Genomic DNA, 17,770 nt, shown 5'->3' with positions numbered 1-17,770 from the left:
TATAATAATTTATATTGTATGGGGAAAACATATTATAAGATCATAAACAAGTAAGAGCAGGTACAGGCCATTTTGCCCCTCAAACCTGTTCTGCTATTCAATTACATAATGGTTGATATGATTGTAGACTTATGTTCATATTTCTGCCATTAGAGCCTTATTACATAAATGCAGTCTTTTAGAAATCAGGCATCAATATATATTTGGATTAGCCGTGCCACCGAATGAGCAATCTCTCTTTTGAAATACATTGAGTATTTCCAGAATTCTGAACATGTTACAATGAATTTTCAAATCCATTGCAGTAAGTAACATGAATTTTCCCTGAACATGATTCAACTAGGGAACAAATTCTTGTTACTGAATGCACTGAACCATGTAGAAGATTGCATTTTTCACTTAGTTCAGTTAGTTGGGCTGGTTTGATGCAGTCTAGTAACTTCTAAAACACCGTGAAGTTTAAATAAACGTACAATAGCCTAGGTGCCAAACTAAATGAACACACTGCCTAATTGAACAAAATAACTGTAGAGGTTAATATACATGTACAAGTAGGTTCATTGCGTGAGTGAATGAACATAAAGCCAACTAACCAATAAATCAAAAGGACAAATACCGAGAAACATAGACAGTAAGCAAATTAGCCTCTGCATTTTTGGCCCACATAAAGCTTATCTTGTTTCCTGGAATTTAAGCCTGAATTGAAACTCTCAGTCTAAGCAGTCAATCTATGGTACATCTGAGTCAGCGTTATGTCTCACAACAAGCAAGGCTGTATATTTCTTGATGGGTTGCAGAAAATGCTGATATAAAATAATACATGAATCAACTCAATAAAGTCCACTTGACAAATGGCTCAGCTAAAATTGCTAAGTTGTTTGGAGAGATTGAGATTTGACATTTTCATCAGGTACCATACTCACGGCAAGATAACAAAAGTAGAGCTGAGTGTTTTGCTTAATCAAACATTTTGTAATCTTGTTTTGACAACTTTATTTCTACTATCTTGCAAATTATGTGCCAAATGTTTTGATGACAGCCTGAATAAACTGGTTAAAGTCTTCATCAAACATAGACAAAAAACTTTATAGAAAGTTGTTAAGCATTCATAAGTTACATTTTACTGCGTGACTGGTAATGGACAAAATACTTATACTCCACTTAAGTGAAACATTCAGTTGCACATTATTTGAAGTTACAACATGTTCCTGCCTCAAAAGTTAATCTTTACAAAGAGCCAGATGTACTTTAGTTTGACTGTATTTATAGCCTGGCAAAGGGAATGCTAAAATAACCATTGAACAACAACAACAAATTCGCAAACACCAAGCAATCCACAATAAAGAAGACAGAAACATGCAGTTACAGCAAAGAAAAGACAACCACAGGCATTCATTTTAAACTTTCAGCTGCTCGCAACGACATTTACCTGTCCTTATTTATTTATCCTGCCGCTTTGTTGGGTGAGGTGGCATGGCAGGCCATTTTTGATGGAGCATTATCTGTCCTATGTCATTGATGCCACTTTGAACCTTGCTGTATAACTGGCCTGGGAGTTTTTTTTGTGGCGGATGAATTCCACAGCTGCAGAACCCATTTAACTGAGGCTGGCCTTTGGGGCTAGCTCCACAGGAAGAGGAAACAAAGTTTTTTTTAAATTGTTAAAGCATGTCTCCCACCTATATGAAGCAGTGATCATCATTCCTCCTTAAACACAATCTATTTAAAACTTCTTTGACTAGTTATCCTTTCGCACAACTTCTGTAACTATTAGCCTATAATGCTTTCCTTGAATTGACTCAAAAGTACATCCATTCCACAGATTTTAACGCCATCTGTCTTAAGAAAATACTTTTAGTTATAGACCTTTTAGGACTACCTGAAATATCTGATGAATTGCATACAATTCACAACTAAGAACAGTACATCCTAGTAGCCACCTCTGAAAGTTTCTGATTAAAAGCACAATCTGTCCAACTTACTTTCAAAGCAGTCCTTAAATCAACTATTCCGTACTTCTTGTTTTATCATTATATGACAATTGGTTTCTAAATAGTCTTGAAGGATTTTGTTACCTTTCTATCAGCTTTGCAGCTTTTGAAGCAATTAAAGACTTCCAAGCTATTACAGTAAAAGAAAACTTTAAACTTTGTGCTGAATCATCCATCTAACAATGGACTCTGTCTATTTTGTAAATATTTGATGACTAATTAGATGCTAACTATTGTTAAAGTAACTGCTTGACATTTGGTCCATTCAAGGCAGCAAATAATGACAGAGCAAGTAAACAAAATAAATACATCAACAGACAAAATTACCTGCCCTTTTCAGAGAATGTTTAAAAATACTCTTGCAAAGTATGATTAGCAACATTGTATTATCAAGACAAAAGGGGTTATGCGGAATGCTTGCTATAATTTATAATAAAATTTCTAAAACAAGACTTAAAACATTTCACATGGTTCCTTGCAAGTGTACATTATAATTTAAATAAAATTATTTAATTAAAATGAGTACCTCCTAGTGTGTAACAGATGTTCAATAAACTTCAGTAACCTTAAACATTATCACAATTTTGATAAACACAGATAAGTGCAATGAAGACAATGATCATGAAAGGTTTCAAAACAGAACAGAATATTGCCATGCTGAGAAAAAGGAACTCAAAATGACTTTAGTCGCAACATTTTGTAATGGTACAAGGACATTTATTCACTGACCAACATTATCTTGTACTCATACAGCATCTCCAACTTGGTGAAATTTTTCTAAGCTGCTTCACACAGGCAGGAGATGGAAAAAATTGAATGGATATTCAGCCAAACGAAGCAATATTAGAAGCAGTGACAATAAGATTTGTGAAAAGGTGGGATTTAAGGAGGTCTTAAAGTAGAGGGAGAGACAGAAATGTTAAGAAAGAAAATTTCAGAGCATGGGTTCCAAACAGTTGATTATCATTGGACAATGGGAGGTGGGAGCCACAACAAGAACAGAGAATTCAAATTTGTAAGACTACCAAAAAAGAGTGATATTAAGTCGCGGTGCTTATTTAGCAATATGAATGTGATTTTAAATCAGAGGCATTTGGGAATAGGATTCAATGTTGGTCAGCAAGACCAGAAGTGACATGAACAGAATTTGTGACAGAGTAGAATAAGAACAATAGATAAGCCAAAATTCATTAGAGAGTGAGTTTTTTAAATTTGGTATGAAAGAACTGGAATAGTTACGTTGTAAGGTGACAGAGAGATGAATGAAGCTTTCAAAGGCAGATGGATGGAAGCAGACGACACAACACAAGTGGAAGGAGGCAACAGTATGATGGAAATAATGCAGGATTTTAAAAAAGTCAGTTATTTCAGACGCGGATCTGACATAATGTGGGATCAAGGTTGGAGAAGTGGATAAATAAGACTGCAACCAGGTGGGAGCAGTCTACTGAACTGACAATGAATGGAAGTTGGAAGAAGATTATATTGGTGATCACATCAAAGGCCACAAAGAGGTCAAAGAGGATGAGAAGAGATAAGCCAAAGGAGTTGGTTTTAGTGTTGCTGCTAGCGTATAAACTGATTGGTAAGATTCAAATCAGAAGTTATTGGAAACATTGTCTTGGATGTGAGAGGTAACATCATGTTCATGAATTTGAGTGGAAAACATGATATAGGCTATAACTTGCAAGATCAGAAAATTTAAGAAGGTGGCTTTTTTTAGGTGAGGCGCAGATGAAATTGATGGCAATAACTCCTGAGAAGTAATAACCATCACAATGTCAATTAGCTTAAAGAGCAAAAAGGTATGTTTTAATATAACTGATGTCAAAGGAACAAAGTTCGAGGAAAGATGGGTTTGAGAGGGCATAAGGAAAGATGGAAGCAAAATGAGAGAAGGATGTGGGCTCAAGGCAAGGACAGGAAGAACCTACGCTTGTTTAAGAGGAGGAAGAGGAAGAGGAAGAGGAAGAAAATCAGCAGAACACAAAGTATGAATCCTAGTAATGAAGACATCAGGGAGCTTTAAAAAAGTAGTGCAGAGACAAGCCAGAAAGAATTTTTGACCATTATATTGTACACAACTAATCTTTCACAGTACTAACCCACAATCCAAACATCTCTCTTTTTAAAACAAGCCAAGTTTCAAAAACTGGTGAGAGCGCATCATAAATATTAAAACATCTGATACAAGGAGTGAGTTTAAGGGACAAAGAACTTAACATATGTATACAAAATACAGCTGTACAGTTAATAATGCAAACAATTATAAACAGAGAAGTTTTTTTAACCACTTCCTTATTTGGAAGAGATTGGATGATAAAGACCATGCTTAGCTGTTATCTTAATATATAACCCTTGTCCGTGGGGGCTGATGAGGAGAAGATGACGGGGAGATATAGCGCATACAAATAGCATCTTAAGCTGACCGGAGTAGGGTGGTTTTGAGAATTGCACAGCTACAAACCTCCTAGTTACAATATTCCTTTACTGGTGCTTTTAAGAATAACACTTCAATTATTGGGAAATTTAATCAACATATAGAGTCTGCTGAGTGTTTAAACATTTATTGTTGATACTGTCTATTCTTACATTGCTTAGTTAATTGTTATATTAGTAAATTGCTAGAGTCTATAAACAGCAATAGAGACATTCATCTTTCTGTCAAATTTTACCTTACTTACACTATGACCACATTCAGAGTTTGGAATAAATCCACAGGAGATCCACATCAATGCAAGATATAAAAGATAGGACAGAGTTTGCTGTGTGCGCACATGTGGATCATAGAGTGCTACAGGCTGATTCGACTGAGATTAACTATTTTTATCCAAGTGTGTGTTTTATTTATTACATGAGCATACTAATAAAAAAAACTGAAATGATCATAAATTTTGTAAATGTAATGTCAAATTTCCTTAGCATTCTCTATGAGATCTAATCAATTCAAAGCAGGATTGTTTAAGTATTTAAACTGTATTATGATATTCTGCTAGTTTAATCTTAACATGATTCTCTGCCAAATTTTTAAATCCTCTTTCTATAAACAGGCAGTATTTGTTGCAATGCAGAATATAAAGATTTTTCCAGTTGCTTCACACTATTCCAGAATAATAGCTTCAACAGACTGTTGTTCATTTGAATGGAGCAGTGGAATGCAGAAAACTACATAATTCTAATGATGCTGTCTTCTAAAGGGGTGTTCTGGAAAATTAAGTTTTGTACGTGCCTGTATTTGGACAGGAGTAGCATCAGGAACTAGATTTCTCGGTTAGATGGTATGATTGATTTGTATGCATTTATTCTCTTCTAGATGTGCCTCTGTTTGTACGTTTTACATTTTTTCTAGGGTTCATTATCTAATGTATTTGCAATGAGTTGCACAATTCTTCTAGCAGGCTTGCGTTCCTTTGGAAGTTTTCAGGAGTTGAAGGTGTTATCATTTTGAATATTTAGTTTAGAGAAATCCTATATTAAGTTACATACTTTACATAAATACTACTTGGATGGACAATAAAAGCTGGTGGACAAACATTGATATTTATTTTGCCAGTTGTAAGATTAATCCTAATTACTGAAAACATGCTCTTTTCCAAATCTACTCTGCTATTTTGTTACATTTAAAAAATTCTTGTACCACCACAAACCAATTCCTAAAACAGAAGTTACATGCACAACACTCTACAAAGTCCAACACTGATACTACAAACTCTTGTAGTTTGATCAACGAGCAGTTGGTATCGAAGAAGCCTGGGTGACTCAGTGGAGTACATCCTGTAGATGGTACACACTGCTGTCACTGTGCACTGGTGGTGAAGTGAGCGAATGTATCACACCTGGCTGATGGCATGCCATTCAAAATGATTATTTTATCCTGAATGATGATGAACGTATAGTCATACAGCACAGAAACAGAACCTTTGGTCCAACCAGTCCATGCCAAACATCTTCCCAAACTCAACTAGTCCCACCTGCCTTCCCCTGGTCCATATCCTCCAAACCTTTCCTAGTCATGTACTTATCCAAATGTCTTTTAAACATTGTAGTTGTACCTACAAACTTCTTAGCGATTACTTCATGGAAAATACATTTTTTCTTGTGGAAGTCTGAATCATACATATTGTGAAATACAAAGATAAGAAATGGCATTTAGCTCATTCATACTGATCAAATCAACTCATAAACAGTATCCAATTTAAATGAGAATATTAGAATCCTTGCCTTGTCTGTCCGATTCAAAAATCCATTTCATGTGTTCACCACATTTAGTGAAGAATGACTTCCTCATGAGGCCCAAGTTTGGCTTTGAGCAATTAAATATATTTCCTTCTGTACCACAGTCAAAGCTTAAGTAAAAATTGATGTTCTAAACATAGATTATCTTTTCTTTAACTCTTTTCAAAGCCGAGAAACTCAAATCTTGCAAAAGTTTTTTTTTATAATTCAGTCTTTGGACAGTAGCGATCATCTTCTGGGCTTTGACTGTACCTTCTTCAACTCTTTCAATTATGTCTCTGTCTCCAGAAACGGACACATTTCTCAAAGTATTGGCTATTTAGAAGATAGCACATTTTAGTGTTGGATCATTTCACTTAAACCTTACTGATTTGACAGTGTAACAAGGAAATATTTCAATGAATCGCTAAAATCTTCTGGAAACTCAGCCCATCAGGAGCACAAATGTTACTGAGCAGGATGCAAATGAAAACCAGATTCATTTCAAAGGGCACAATCTCAATGAGAAAAGTTGTGTGCAGCTTGAAGGCAATGACCCCAAGCAAAATTGTTCAGTGAGTGATTTATAAAAGAATCTGATCAGTTCTAAGGCAAATAAGTCCTACATTAAGCTGAAATAAATTAACCATGCTGTAAGATCTGAAAAGATGCGAAAAAAGTGCTGTTTAAGGAGAGTTCAGCTCAGCAGTTGGTACCTGCATGTCAATTGTCCCTGAGATTTTAAGTTGCCATCATTGCCTTAAAGTCCAGTGTCCTAGAATTTTGTTTTCCCCAATGTTCCAAAACACTGCAACAGCTTATAAAACAGTAATTACTGCTCCTAGAATTAAAGGAAATCAGCTCCTATACTGAAAATACCTCCAAAAAAGAGCAGGTCTTACAGCCACAGTTTTATCCTGTCCTCTTTTTTGGATTACCCAGAACCCTCAGAGTATGACAGGATCTTGATCAGATGGGCCAACGGGCAGAGGAGTGACACTTTGAGTTTAATGTCGATAAATGTGAGGTGCTGCATTTTGGAAAAGCATTCAGGGCAGGACTTATACACTTGATGGTAAGGTCCTGGGGAGTGTTGCTGAACAAACAGACCTGGGATTGCAAGTTCATAGTTCCTTGAACGTGAGTTGCAGGTAGATAGCATAGTGAAGGCATTGATATGCTTGCCATTATGGGTCAGTGCATCGAGTATAGGAGTTGGGAGGTCTTATTGCAGCTTGCAGGACATTGGTTAGACCACTATTGGGAGACAGAGTGCAATTCTGGTCTCCCTGATATAGGAAGGATGTTGTTAAACTTGAAAGGGTCCAGAAAAAATTTACAAGGATGTTGCCAGCATTGGAGGATTTGAGCTATAGGCAGAGGATGAGTAAGCTGAGGGTATTTTCCCTGGAGCATCAGATGCTGAGGGGTGACCTTATAGAGTTTTATGAAATCATGAGGGGCATGGATAGGCTAAACAGATAACGCCTTTTCCCAGGGTAGGGAAGTCCAAAACTAGAGGTCTTAGGTTTAAGGTGAAAGGGGAAAAATTTAAGAAGGACCTACGGGGCAACTTTTTCATGTAGAGGGTGGCGCATGTAATGGAATGAGCTGCAAGAGGAAGTGGTGGAGGCTGGTACAATTACAACATTTAAAAGGCATCTGGATGGGTACATGAGAGATAGTAAGAACTGCTGATGCTGGTGTCAGAGATAACAGTGTGGAGCTGGAGGAGCACAGCAGGCCAGGCAGCATGAGAGGAGCGGGAAAGTTGACATTTCTGGTTGGGATCCTTTTTCAGAAAAAGAAGGGTCCTAGCCCGAAATATCAACTTTTCTGCTCCTCTGATGGTGCCTGTCCTACTATGGTCCTCCAGCTCCACACCTTGGTATCTCTGGATAGGTATATGAATAGGAAGGGTTTAGAGGGATATAGTCCAAATGCTGGCAAATGGGATGAGATTAACGAAGGATATCTGGTTGGCATGGTCGAGTTAAACTGAAGGGTCTATTTTCTTGCTGTAGATGTCTATGACTCTATGGCTTTAATTGTAAAAGCTTGATTTACATTTAAAGATTTGAAGTAGAAGCACTAGTAGGCCACTTGACGCCTTTCGCTTGCTCTACCTTCAGTAAGATGTAGGCTGTCATGATTATTCCACATTCCTTCATACTCCACTTAACCTATTAACCTTTGCTTATCAAGAATTTATTAACCTTTATTGTAAAAACATTCAAAGACATCACTTTCACTGCCCTTCAAGGAAGACAGTTCCAAAGACTCACCACTCTGAAAAGAAATTTCTCATTATCTCTGCCTTAATGGGAGGCCCATTATTTTTAAACAACAACCTGTTGATCTAAACTGTCCCACAAAGCTAACATAATTTTCACGTTCACCTGCTCGACTCTCAAAGCTCCTAGTCACCTCTTTCTCTTCTCAGCTCTGGCAGCTACAAGTCTAGCCTAGCTTGTCCAACTTTTCCTCAGAAGACAACTCAATAATTTTAGGTATTAATCTAGAAAACGTTCTCTGAATGGTTTCCAATTAATCAATCCTTAATATGGTGGTCAGTACTGTGCACAGTACTCCAGATATGATCTCAGCAATCGCCTATATAACTGAGACTTTACTACTGCATAATTCCTCTCACAATAGTGACAACACACCGTTGGCTTTCCAAATGACTCTCAAGAACTGCATACAACCTTTTGTGAATTATGCATGAGGATACCCAGAAACATCCAAGAGCTTTGCAATCTCTTGCCATTTAAAAATACGTTTTTTCACCCTGTCAAAATTGACAATTTCACATCCTCCTGTAATATACTCCATTTGCCACTCATTTAATTATCTATATCCATTTATAGCTTCCTTATATCTTCTTCACAACTTACCCTTCCTCTTTATATTTGTGCCATCAAGAAATTTAGCCATATTTTTAGTTATTTCATCTAACTAATTTATTTAAACTGTAAAAAGTTGGGAGGTCCAGTGGCACAAGGCTCATTACATTTTGGCAGTCATACAATGACTATCATGGCTATTCTATTTCCTGTCAGGTAGCCAATCTTCTGTCCTAAACCTTCAGCATTTATCTTCCACGACACTTTTGATGTCACCCTAATCAAATGCCTTCTGGAAATTCAAATACACCACATCCATTAGTTCCCTTTCATCCACAGCATTACTTCTTCAAATAACTCCAGTAAATTCAATAAACATGAATTCCTTTTCACAGAACAATGTTAAATCTTCCCGATTTGTCAGAATTATATATTTAAAACAGCACAAGACATAGCAATCTTTTGGGAATCACCGGAATCAGGGAGGGTCTGACAGGACTAGAAAACAGCCAATGAAAGAACCCTGGTTAGGGAGGAAGAAAGGTAGAAAACAGGAAACTGTAGGCCACTTCGCCTGACCTCAGGCACTGGTAAGATTTTAGAGACTATTATTAAGGATGAGACTGGGGAGTACATGAAAGTGCATGGTAAGATAGGGCTTCATCAGCATGGCTTCACCAAGGGGAGGCCATGCCAGAAAAATCAGTTAGAACTCTTTGAGAAGGTAACAAGTAAGTTAGAGTTAGTGGATGTGACCTATTTGGATTTCCAAAGGCCTTTGACAAGGTGCTACATAGGAGGCTGCTAAATGATATAAGAGCCCATTGAGTTAGGGGAAAGGTACTGGCATGGATAGAGGATTTGCCGACTGGCAGAAGATAGCTTAACGAAACAGAAGTGGGCAGACATTGAAGCAGCTATTGAATTAATTTATTCTTTTCTCAACTGCTATAATGTCATTCCATGCAGCAATAGTTTGACAACTGTCACTAAGTTTGCTCTTAAGAAATGAGCATTTAAAACATATGCTTTAATAAAATATACAGTATGATGATTGTTGTAAAGTGTTAACTCCCAAGCATATACATGGAAAGTTGTCATCATAAGAGAAACAGCTTAAACCCCTTGCTGTGTAATAATATATACTAATTGTCATGGTGGAAATAAACCATCAGTTCTAAACAAAAATTACCTAAAAATCAGGTCTTAGAACAGTGGCCCTCAAAATATCACTACCAACAGAACAACAACAGAATTTCCTTGCATAGTAGGAAGTGAAGATGCTGGAGAATCTGCGATAACAAGGTACAGAGTTGGATGAACACAGCAGGCCAAGCAGCATCAGAGGAGCAGGAAGGCTGACGTTTCGGGCCTAGACCTTTCTTCAGAAATAGGGGAGGGGTAGGGGATTCTGAAATAAATAGGGAGGGGCAGGTAGGCGGATAGAGGATGAATAAAGGAGCAGATAGGTGGAGAGGAGACAGACAGGTCAAAGAGGCGGGGGTGGACCCAGTAAAGGCGAGTGTAGGGGAGGAGCTAGGGAGGGGGATAGGTTAGTCCAGGGAGGACGAACAGGGAGGTCAAGGGGGCGGGATGAAGCTAGTAGGTCGGAGATGGGGGTGGGGTTTGGGGAAAGACAAGTTAGGGAGGCTGGGACGAGCTGGGCTGGTTTTGGGATGCGGTTGGGAGAGGGGAGATTCTGAAGCTCGTGGAGTCCACATTGATACCACTGGGCTGCAGGGTTCCCAAGCAAAATATGCGGTCCTCGTCCTGGAACCTTTGGGTGGTATCGTTGTGGCACTGCTGGAGGCCCAGGATGGACATGTCGTCTAAGGGATGGGAGGGGTAATTAAAATAGTTTGCAACTGGGAGGTGCAGTTGTTTAATGCGAACCAAGCGTAGGTGTTCTGCAAAGTGGTCCCCAAGCCTCCGCTTGTTTTCTTGACGTAGAGGCGGCCACATCTGGAATAGCAGATACAGTATACCACTTTAGCAGATGTGAGAGGTCTTCTTGGGGCCTGGGATGGGATTGAGAGGGGAGGTGTAGGGGCAGGTGTAGCACTTCCTCCAGTTGCAAGGAAAAGATGAGGTGTTGGGGACCAGGGAACCGGAAGTTTAGGAGGAGGTGGAGGGCATGGGTGATGTCACGGACGTAGGTGGGGAGTTTCTGGACCAAGAGGGAGAAAATGGAGTCAGGATAAGGAGAGATAAGTTTGGTGGGGCAGTCAGATTTGTGGATTTTGGGGAGGCGATAAAAGAGGCCACATCTGGAACCATGGACATAGTCCACCGTGGTGCGGGGGTGGGGACCTCAACATCTTATCTTTACCATGGACATCCAGTCCCTGTACATCTGCATTCCCCATACAGACGGCCTAAAGACCCTCCGCTTCTTCCTGTCCCGCAGGGCCAACCAGTCTCCCTCCACTGACACGCTCATCTGCTTAGCTGAACTCGTCCTCACCCTTAACAACTTCTCTTTCGATACCTCCTACTTCCTACAGACAAAGGTGGTGGCCATGGGTACCCACACAGGCCCAAACTATGCCTGTCTCTTTGAAGGTTACGTGGAACAATCCCACTTCCATAGCTACACTGGCCCTAAACCTTACCTCTTTCTCCGTTGCATTGATGACTGTATCAGCGCTGCCTCACGCTTCCACTAGGAACTCGAACAGTTCATCCACTTCACCAACGCCTTCCAGCTCAACCTTAAGTTCACCTGGACCATGTCCAATACCTCTCTCTCCTTTCTGGACATCTCAGTTTCCATCTCTGGCAACCATCTGGAAACTGATACTCATTTTCAAGCTCACTGACTCGCATAGCTACCTAGAATACATCTCCTCCCACCCACCTTCCTGTAAAAATGCCATCCCCTATTCCCAATTCCTTCGCCTCTGCCACATCTGCTCCCAGGGTAAGGCATTCCACTCCCATACAGCTCAAATGTCCGTTTTTCAAGGACTGCAACTTCCTCCCCTCAGTGTTCGAGAATGACCTTGACCATGTCTCTCACATATCTCACAACTCATTCCTCGCCCCACCTCCCCACAATAACAACCAAAACAGAAACCCCTTGTCCTCATGTACCACCCCACCAACCTCCGGATCCAACACATTATCCTCCAACACTTCCGCCATCTGCAATCCGACCCCACCACCAAGGACATTTTTCCCTCCACACCTTTATCTGTCTTCTGGAGGGACCACGCTCTCCGTAACTCCCTTGTCCACTCCACACTCCCCTCCGGCCCCACCACACCCGGCATTTTTCCCTGCAACCGCAGGAAGTGTTACACCTGCCTCTACACCTCCCATCTCCCCATCCCAGGCCCCAAGAAGTCCTTTTACACCAAGCAGATGTTCACCTGCACATCTGCTAATGAGATATACTGTATCCGCTGTTCCAGATGTGGCCTCCTTTCCATCGGGGAAACCAAGCGGAGGCTTGGAAACTGCTTTGCAGAACACCTATGCTCGGTTCGCACTAAACAACGACACCTCCCAGTCACAAACCATTTCAACTGTCCCCTCCCAATCCTTAGACGACATGTCCATCCTGGCCTCCTGCAATGCCACAACAATGCTACCCGAAGACTGCAGGAATAGCACCTTCTATTTCACTTGGGAACCCTGCAGCCCAATGGTATGAATGTGCACTTTACAAGCTTTAAAATCTCCCCTCCCCCGACTGCATCCCAAAACTAGTGCAGTTTGTCCTCGCCTCCCTAACCTGTCCTTTCTCCCACCTCAAATCCCACCCCCATCTCCTATCTACTAGCCTCGTCCCACCTGCTTGACCTGTCTGTCCTCCCTGGACTGACCTATCCCTTCCCTAGCTCCCCACCTAGACTCACCTTTACTGGGTCCACCCCCACCTTTTTGACCTGTCTGTCTCCTCTTCACGTATCCTCTCCTTTATTCATCTTCTATCCGCCTCCCCCTCTCTCCCTATTTATTGCAGAATCCCCTTCACCTCCCCCATTTCTGTAGAAAGGTCTAGGCCTGAAATTGTATCAGTGATAATGGGAACTGCAGATGCTGGAGAATCCAAGATAATAAAATGTGAGGCTGGATGAACACACCCAGCAGCATCTCAGGAGCACAAAAGCTGACGTTTTGGGCCTAGACCCTTCATCAGAGAGGGGGATGGGGTGAGGGTTCTGGAATAAATAGGGAGAGAGGGGGAGGCGGACCGAAAATGGAGAGAAAAGATGATAGGTGGAGAGGAGAGTATAGGTGGGGAGGTAGGGAGGGGATAGGTCAGTCCAGGGAAGACAGACAGGTCAAGGAGGTGGGATGAGGTTAGTAGGTAGGAGATGGAGGTGCGGCTTGGGGTGGGAGGAAGGGATAGGTGAGAGGAAGAACAGGTTAGGGAGGCAGAGACAGGCTGGACTGGTTTTGGGATGCAGTGGGTGGAGGGGAAGAGCTGGGCTGGTTGTGTGGTGCGGGGACGAACTGGGCTGGTTTTGGGATGCGGTGGGGGAATGGGAGATTTTGAAGCTGGTGAAGTCCACATTGATACCAATGGGCTGCAGGGTTCCCAAGCGGAATATGAGTTGCTGTTCCTGCAACCTTCGGGTGGCATCATTGTGGCACTGCAGGAGGCCCATGATCGACATGTCATCTAAAGAATGGGAGGGGGAGTGGAAATGGTTTGCGACTGGGAGGTGCAGTTGTTTACTGGGAGGTTAGCAATAAACAACTTGAACTCTGAAGAAGCGTCTCGGCCCGAAACGTCAGCTTTCCTGCTCCTATGATGCTGCTTGGCCTGCTGTGTTCATCCAGCGCCACACCTTGTTATCTCGGATTCTCCACCACCTGCAGTTCCTACTATCTCCAATGCAGGAAAACTAATCATTATTATGGCAAAACACTTTACATTACTTTACATCAAGTCACAGCTGATGTTAACTGACTTCTAATTCTCATACACTAGGCTTAATAACTCTTTTTGCACATTTCCGCAAGCACCTCACCACCCCCCCTCCCCCACCCACATCCGTACAATGTTCAAAATGTGATTAAAAAAAGCAATCATAAAAGGTCTGGGTTTTGGAAATTATTAATTTCAGGTTAGCAGGATTTGTTAGACTGTATCTATATAATCATATGCTGTACAACATCCTACATCGATGACCCCTTTTCAAAGTTTGTAGCAGCAGTAAAGAGAAGCATGAAAGGGTTATAATTTACTTTACATTTACAATGATGAAAAATAAATTAATTCCTCCATAAGTAACTGTAATCATTTGGTTTAAAAACAACCCTTTTTCTCCAAATTGCTTTACAACACTTCCTTATTACTTCTATATGTCCATATTTAGCTGGGATAGTAGCGAAGTGCTAACACCCTGAATTTCTGGGCATCCTACGTTGAAACTGGCTGAAATTAATGAATTTTAATGGTCCATAAAGTTAATTTCATTAATTTATTTCATTTGATTAGTTCATTTCAGCAGTCTGCAGAGTTGGCCTTTGCCACGACAATTCATGGCACAGTTTAGGAGAAACAAACCTAACTAAATTAGCAAATAAAAACCAAAAGAACTGCAGATGCTGTAAATCAGGACAGTCAGTTCTGAGGAAGGGTCATCAGACCCGAAACATTAACTCTGTTTTTTCCCTTCACAGATGCTGCCAGACCTGCTGGACTTTTCCGGCAACTTTTGTTTTTGTTCCTAATTCAATTAACATTGATGTTGAGATGTTGTATATGTATTTGGGGTTTACATAACATCCTCCAAGCAAAGAATTCCTGACTATAACTATTTCATTAACCACTAAGTTTGACTCACATAATGCTGGACAAAACAACAATTTTTATAAAATAAATTAAGATCTAATAAATGTGCAATTGCATGCAATTCGTCTTAGGTGCTGATATAAAGCAGGTGATAGCCCAAAAACTATCAGTCATTTTTACAACTCGTTACCCTGCTATCCGACAACAATTTAATCCCAATTTCTTTTGTTGCAACAGCAGGCACTGTTGAAATAAAACAGCACTAAATCAGTAAATTCAAAATCTACTGAATTATTAAAAATGGGAAATAAGCAATTGTTTAAAGCCTTGTCTGAAAACCTACATAGATTACCAATTTTTTGTTTGAACTGAATAAGCCAAAGGTATCCCAAATCCTGTGTTTATTCTTTGTATACCTAATAAACTATACTGGTTCTAACAAGCTGATATTATTAGGCATGATCATATTAAATGGATGAGGAGATGAATGGCCTATTCTGGTTCCTATATCTTATGGTATTGTGGTCTAATATTTTGTCAAAACTAAAGCCTGGTTCACACATTTTTATAATGATGATTTCTATTTAACACAGCTTGATGGTCAAGTGTATATGAGTTGCTTAACTGACTAAACAATGTCTACCAACCTTTTTTCTCTTGCGTGCTTTAGCTTTAGTATTGCTGGACTCTTGCCCCATGCCTCCATTCCCCAAATTTCCTGAATGTGTTTTAGACACAATGTGTTGTGCTGCTGATGCAGGGGTTGTTGGTGTTGATGGGGGTGTATTCTCTGGTGAGTCAGGATTGCTCTTCAAAATAACGGGCTGAACTTGAAACTGTATCTAAAATAATAAAAAGTAACACTTTTAGATGCTGAAAAATATTAATTTGTATAAAAACTAGATACCATTCCAAGTCTAATAAGAATCACACTTTTTATTGGATATCTGATAAATAAGTTAGTTAGATAATTAACAATCTTAAAGGTAATGTACTTTATTTCCTGTTAAGATACTGCAAGCATTTTAGTAAGTAATCCAATTATTAATCAAGTGCATGCTGGCTAATGTCCTCCTCACATTACCCCTTTTAAGTCTGATCAACACTGGCATCCACCTTGGTACTTCGGTGAACATAACCAATTTTATCTACTTGGCTATTTGCTAGATGAGGGAGCTGTCTTGGCCATTTTGCGTTTTTGTTCAAGACAACCAAGAGAATCTGTCTTGATGAAGAAACTTGTGTGAAAACGTCAGTCAGAAGTGATATTCAAGGCTGAATTTCTAGTTTGTGTATATTATTTGACTTCTGACTTTTAATTTAATCCTTCAAATATCATTTTTCTCTCAAACAATGTAGCGTCATTTTCAGGGTTTCAGGTTGACCTATGCTTTTGTGGATGTTTGAACAGTTGAGAAGAAAATTTCACCCACTGTCTTCCACTAAGACACCTATTGTAACAAATTAAAATATTTATTTGGTAGAAAATTTAAATAGCCAAGCAGCCAGTGGTGCCTATAATGTATAGTTTAAGCAGATTGGTGTTTTTTATTCATTCAAGGGATGTTAGCATCACTTGCTAGGCCAACATTTATTATCCATCTCTGCTGCCATCTTATAAGTTCTGTTAAATGTATTTTTGGTGTAACATAACAAAAAAAAGGTCAAAACATTTTAAAAACATTATTCAAGACATTAAAAGTATTACATTGAAACAGCCTGTTTAACCAATGGAGGGAAAAATTAATTGAAATATTGATTGAACAATTTTCAGTCATGCATCATAATTAGTCAGAAAATTAGATCCTTGATCACTATGAACATGTCATGTTCACTGACTGGCTTTGGACTGATTTAAGCAGCAAGTTAGAAAAGACCGTAAGAAATGGGAATAGTGGTAGGTTGTTCTGCCCCTTAAGCAACCTCTACCATTCAACAGTGTCATGGCTGATCTAACATCCTACGAAGAGTGGTTGAAATGAGCTAAAACATCTTAGAATTAAGGAGTCAAGTTTCAGCCTTTATGGTTGAATAGTTGCATATCTCCTTAACTATATGGAAACCACTTTTAAATTTCATCTGGAATATCAAACACAAGTTGCATTATACTTTTAATTGAGACCATTTCTCACTGCAGCTTACAGATATGGGTAACAAATGAGCTCGTGGGGGCTACATCCATAAAATAATATCAAGCAGACACTTAACCTTTCTACAGATATTTCACTATCAATAACTGCTTTATCTTTGTTACCTACAAGTAACAGCATTTATATGGCATCTTTAACATGGAGAAATGGTCATATATCCTTCTCAGAGTAGCAAATACTGTTAAGGAGGTGCGTTTCAACAATAAAACTGAGAGATTGAGATATGTAGAAAGAAAGTTTAGAAGAATCAACCCTATGCTTGTGAAAACGCATGTGGCAATACTTGGGTGAGAGATAGGACAATAGAGGTGCACAAGTGAGGCCAGAACAAACGATCAGAGACTTTAGGAGATGGTGTTTATAGTTCTGAGGAAGGTCACAGAAATATGTGGGTGATGCCATCAAAACATTTAAAATTAGGGGTTAAAACAGAGAGTATAAGTTATTTAGAGACCAGAGGTCATATCTGGTACACCAGGCAGATTTGTGTAATTTGTGCTTTCTTTATGAATCAATTCACCTGATCATCTTGTTTGAATTGTTTGTCTTCTAACAAAGGAACTGTAAAAGATCAGGGAAATGGAACAAAATGGATAGCTAAATGTTTTAACATCTGCAGATGTTTTAAAGTGTTTTACATGTGGCAAACTCAGTTAATTTCTCATTAAACTAGCTCTATTCTTTGATAATGAATACAATTGAGGAATTCAAACACTGTACAATAGGTAAGAAATTGGGGCTTTCAGACTGAAAGAATTTCACTTTTCTGTGACAGATTAAGAATTGCTAAGTTTCAACTGAAAAAAAATCTGTATTTTG

General features: G+C 39.5%; 1 protein-coding gene across 19 annotated transcripts in view; it reads right to left on the bottom strand.

Moving 5' to 3' along the window:
* Nucleotides 1–17,770, bottom strand: part of supt3h (SPT3 homolog, SAGA and STAGA complex component) — a 637,811-nt gene that overhangs the window by 70,864 nt on the left and 549,177 nt on the right. For 18 of the 19 annotated variants that reach the window (XM_059645430.1, XM_048530947.2, XM_048530957.2 and 15 more), the window contains one exon: nt 15,449–15,643. The exons of the other annotated variant lie outside the window; for it this stretch is intronic. In XM_059645430.1, coding sequence (XP_059501413.1) covers nt 15,449–15,643 — 195 coding nt within the window. The remainder of the gene's footprint in view (nt 1–15,448; nt 15,644–17,770) is intronic. 19 annotated transcript variants of the gene reach the window in all.

The sequence above is a fragment of the Stegostoma tigrinum genome, chromosome 4 (assembly GCF_030684315.1).
Source record: "Stegostoma tigrinum isolate sSteTig4 chromosome 4, sSteTig4.hap1, whole genome shotgun sequence".
Classification (NCBI taxonomy): Eukaryota; Metazoa; Chordata; class Chondrichthyes; order Orectolobiformes; family Stegostomatidae; genus Stegostoma; species Stegostoma tigrinum.
Note: the sequence above shows the minus strand (reverse complement) of the source record. Positions and strands in the feature narration are given on the sequence as shown.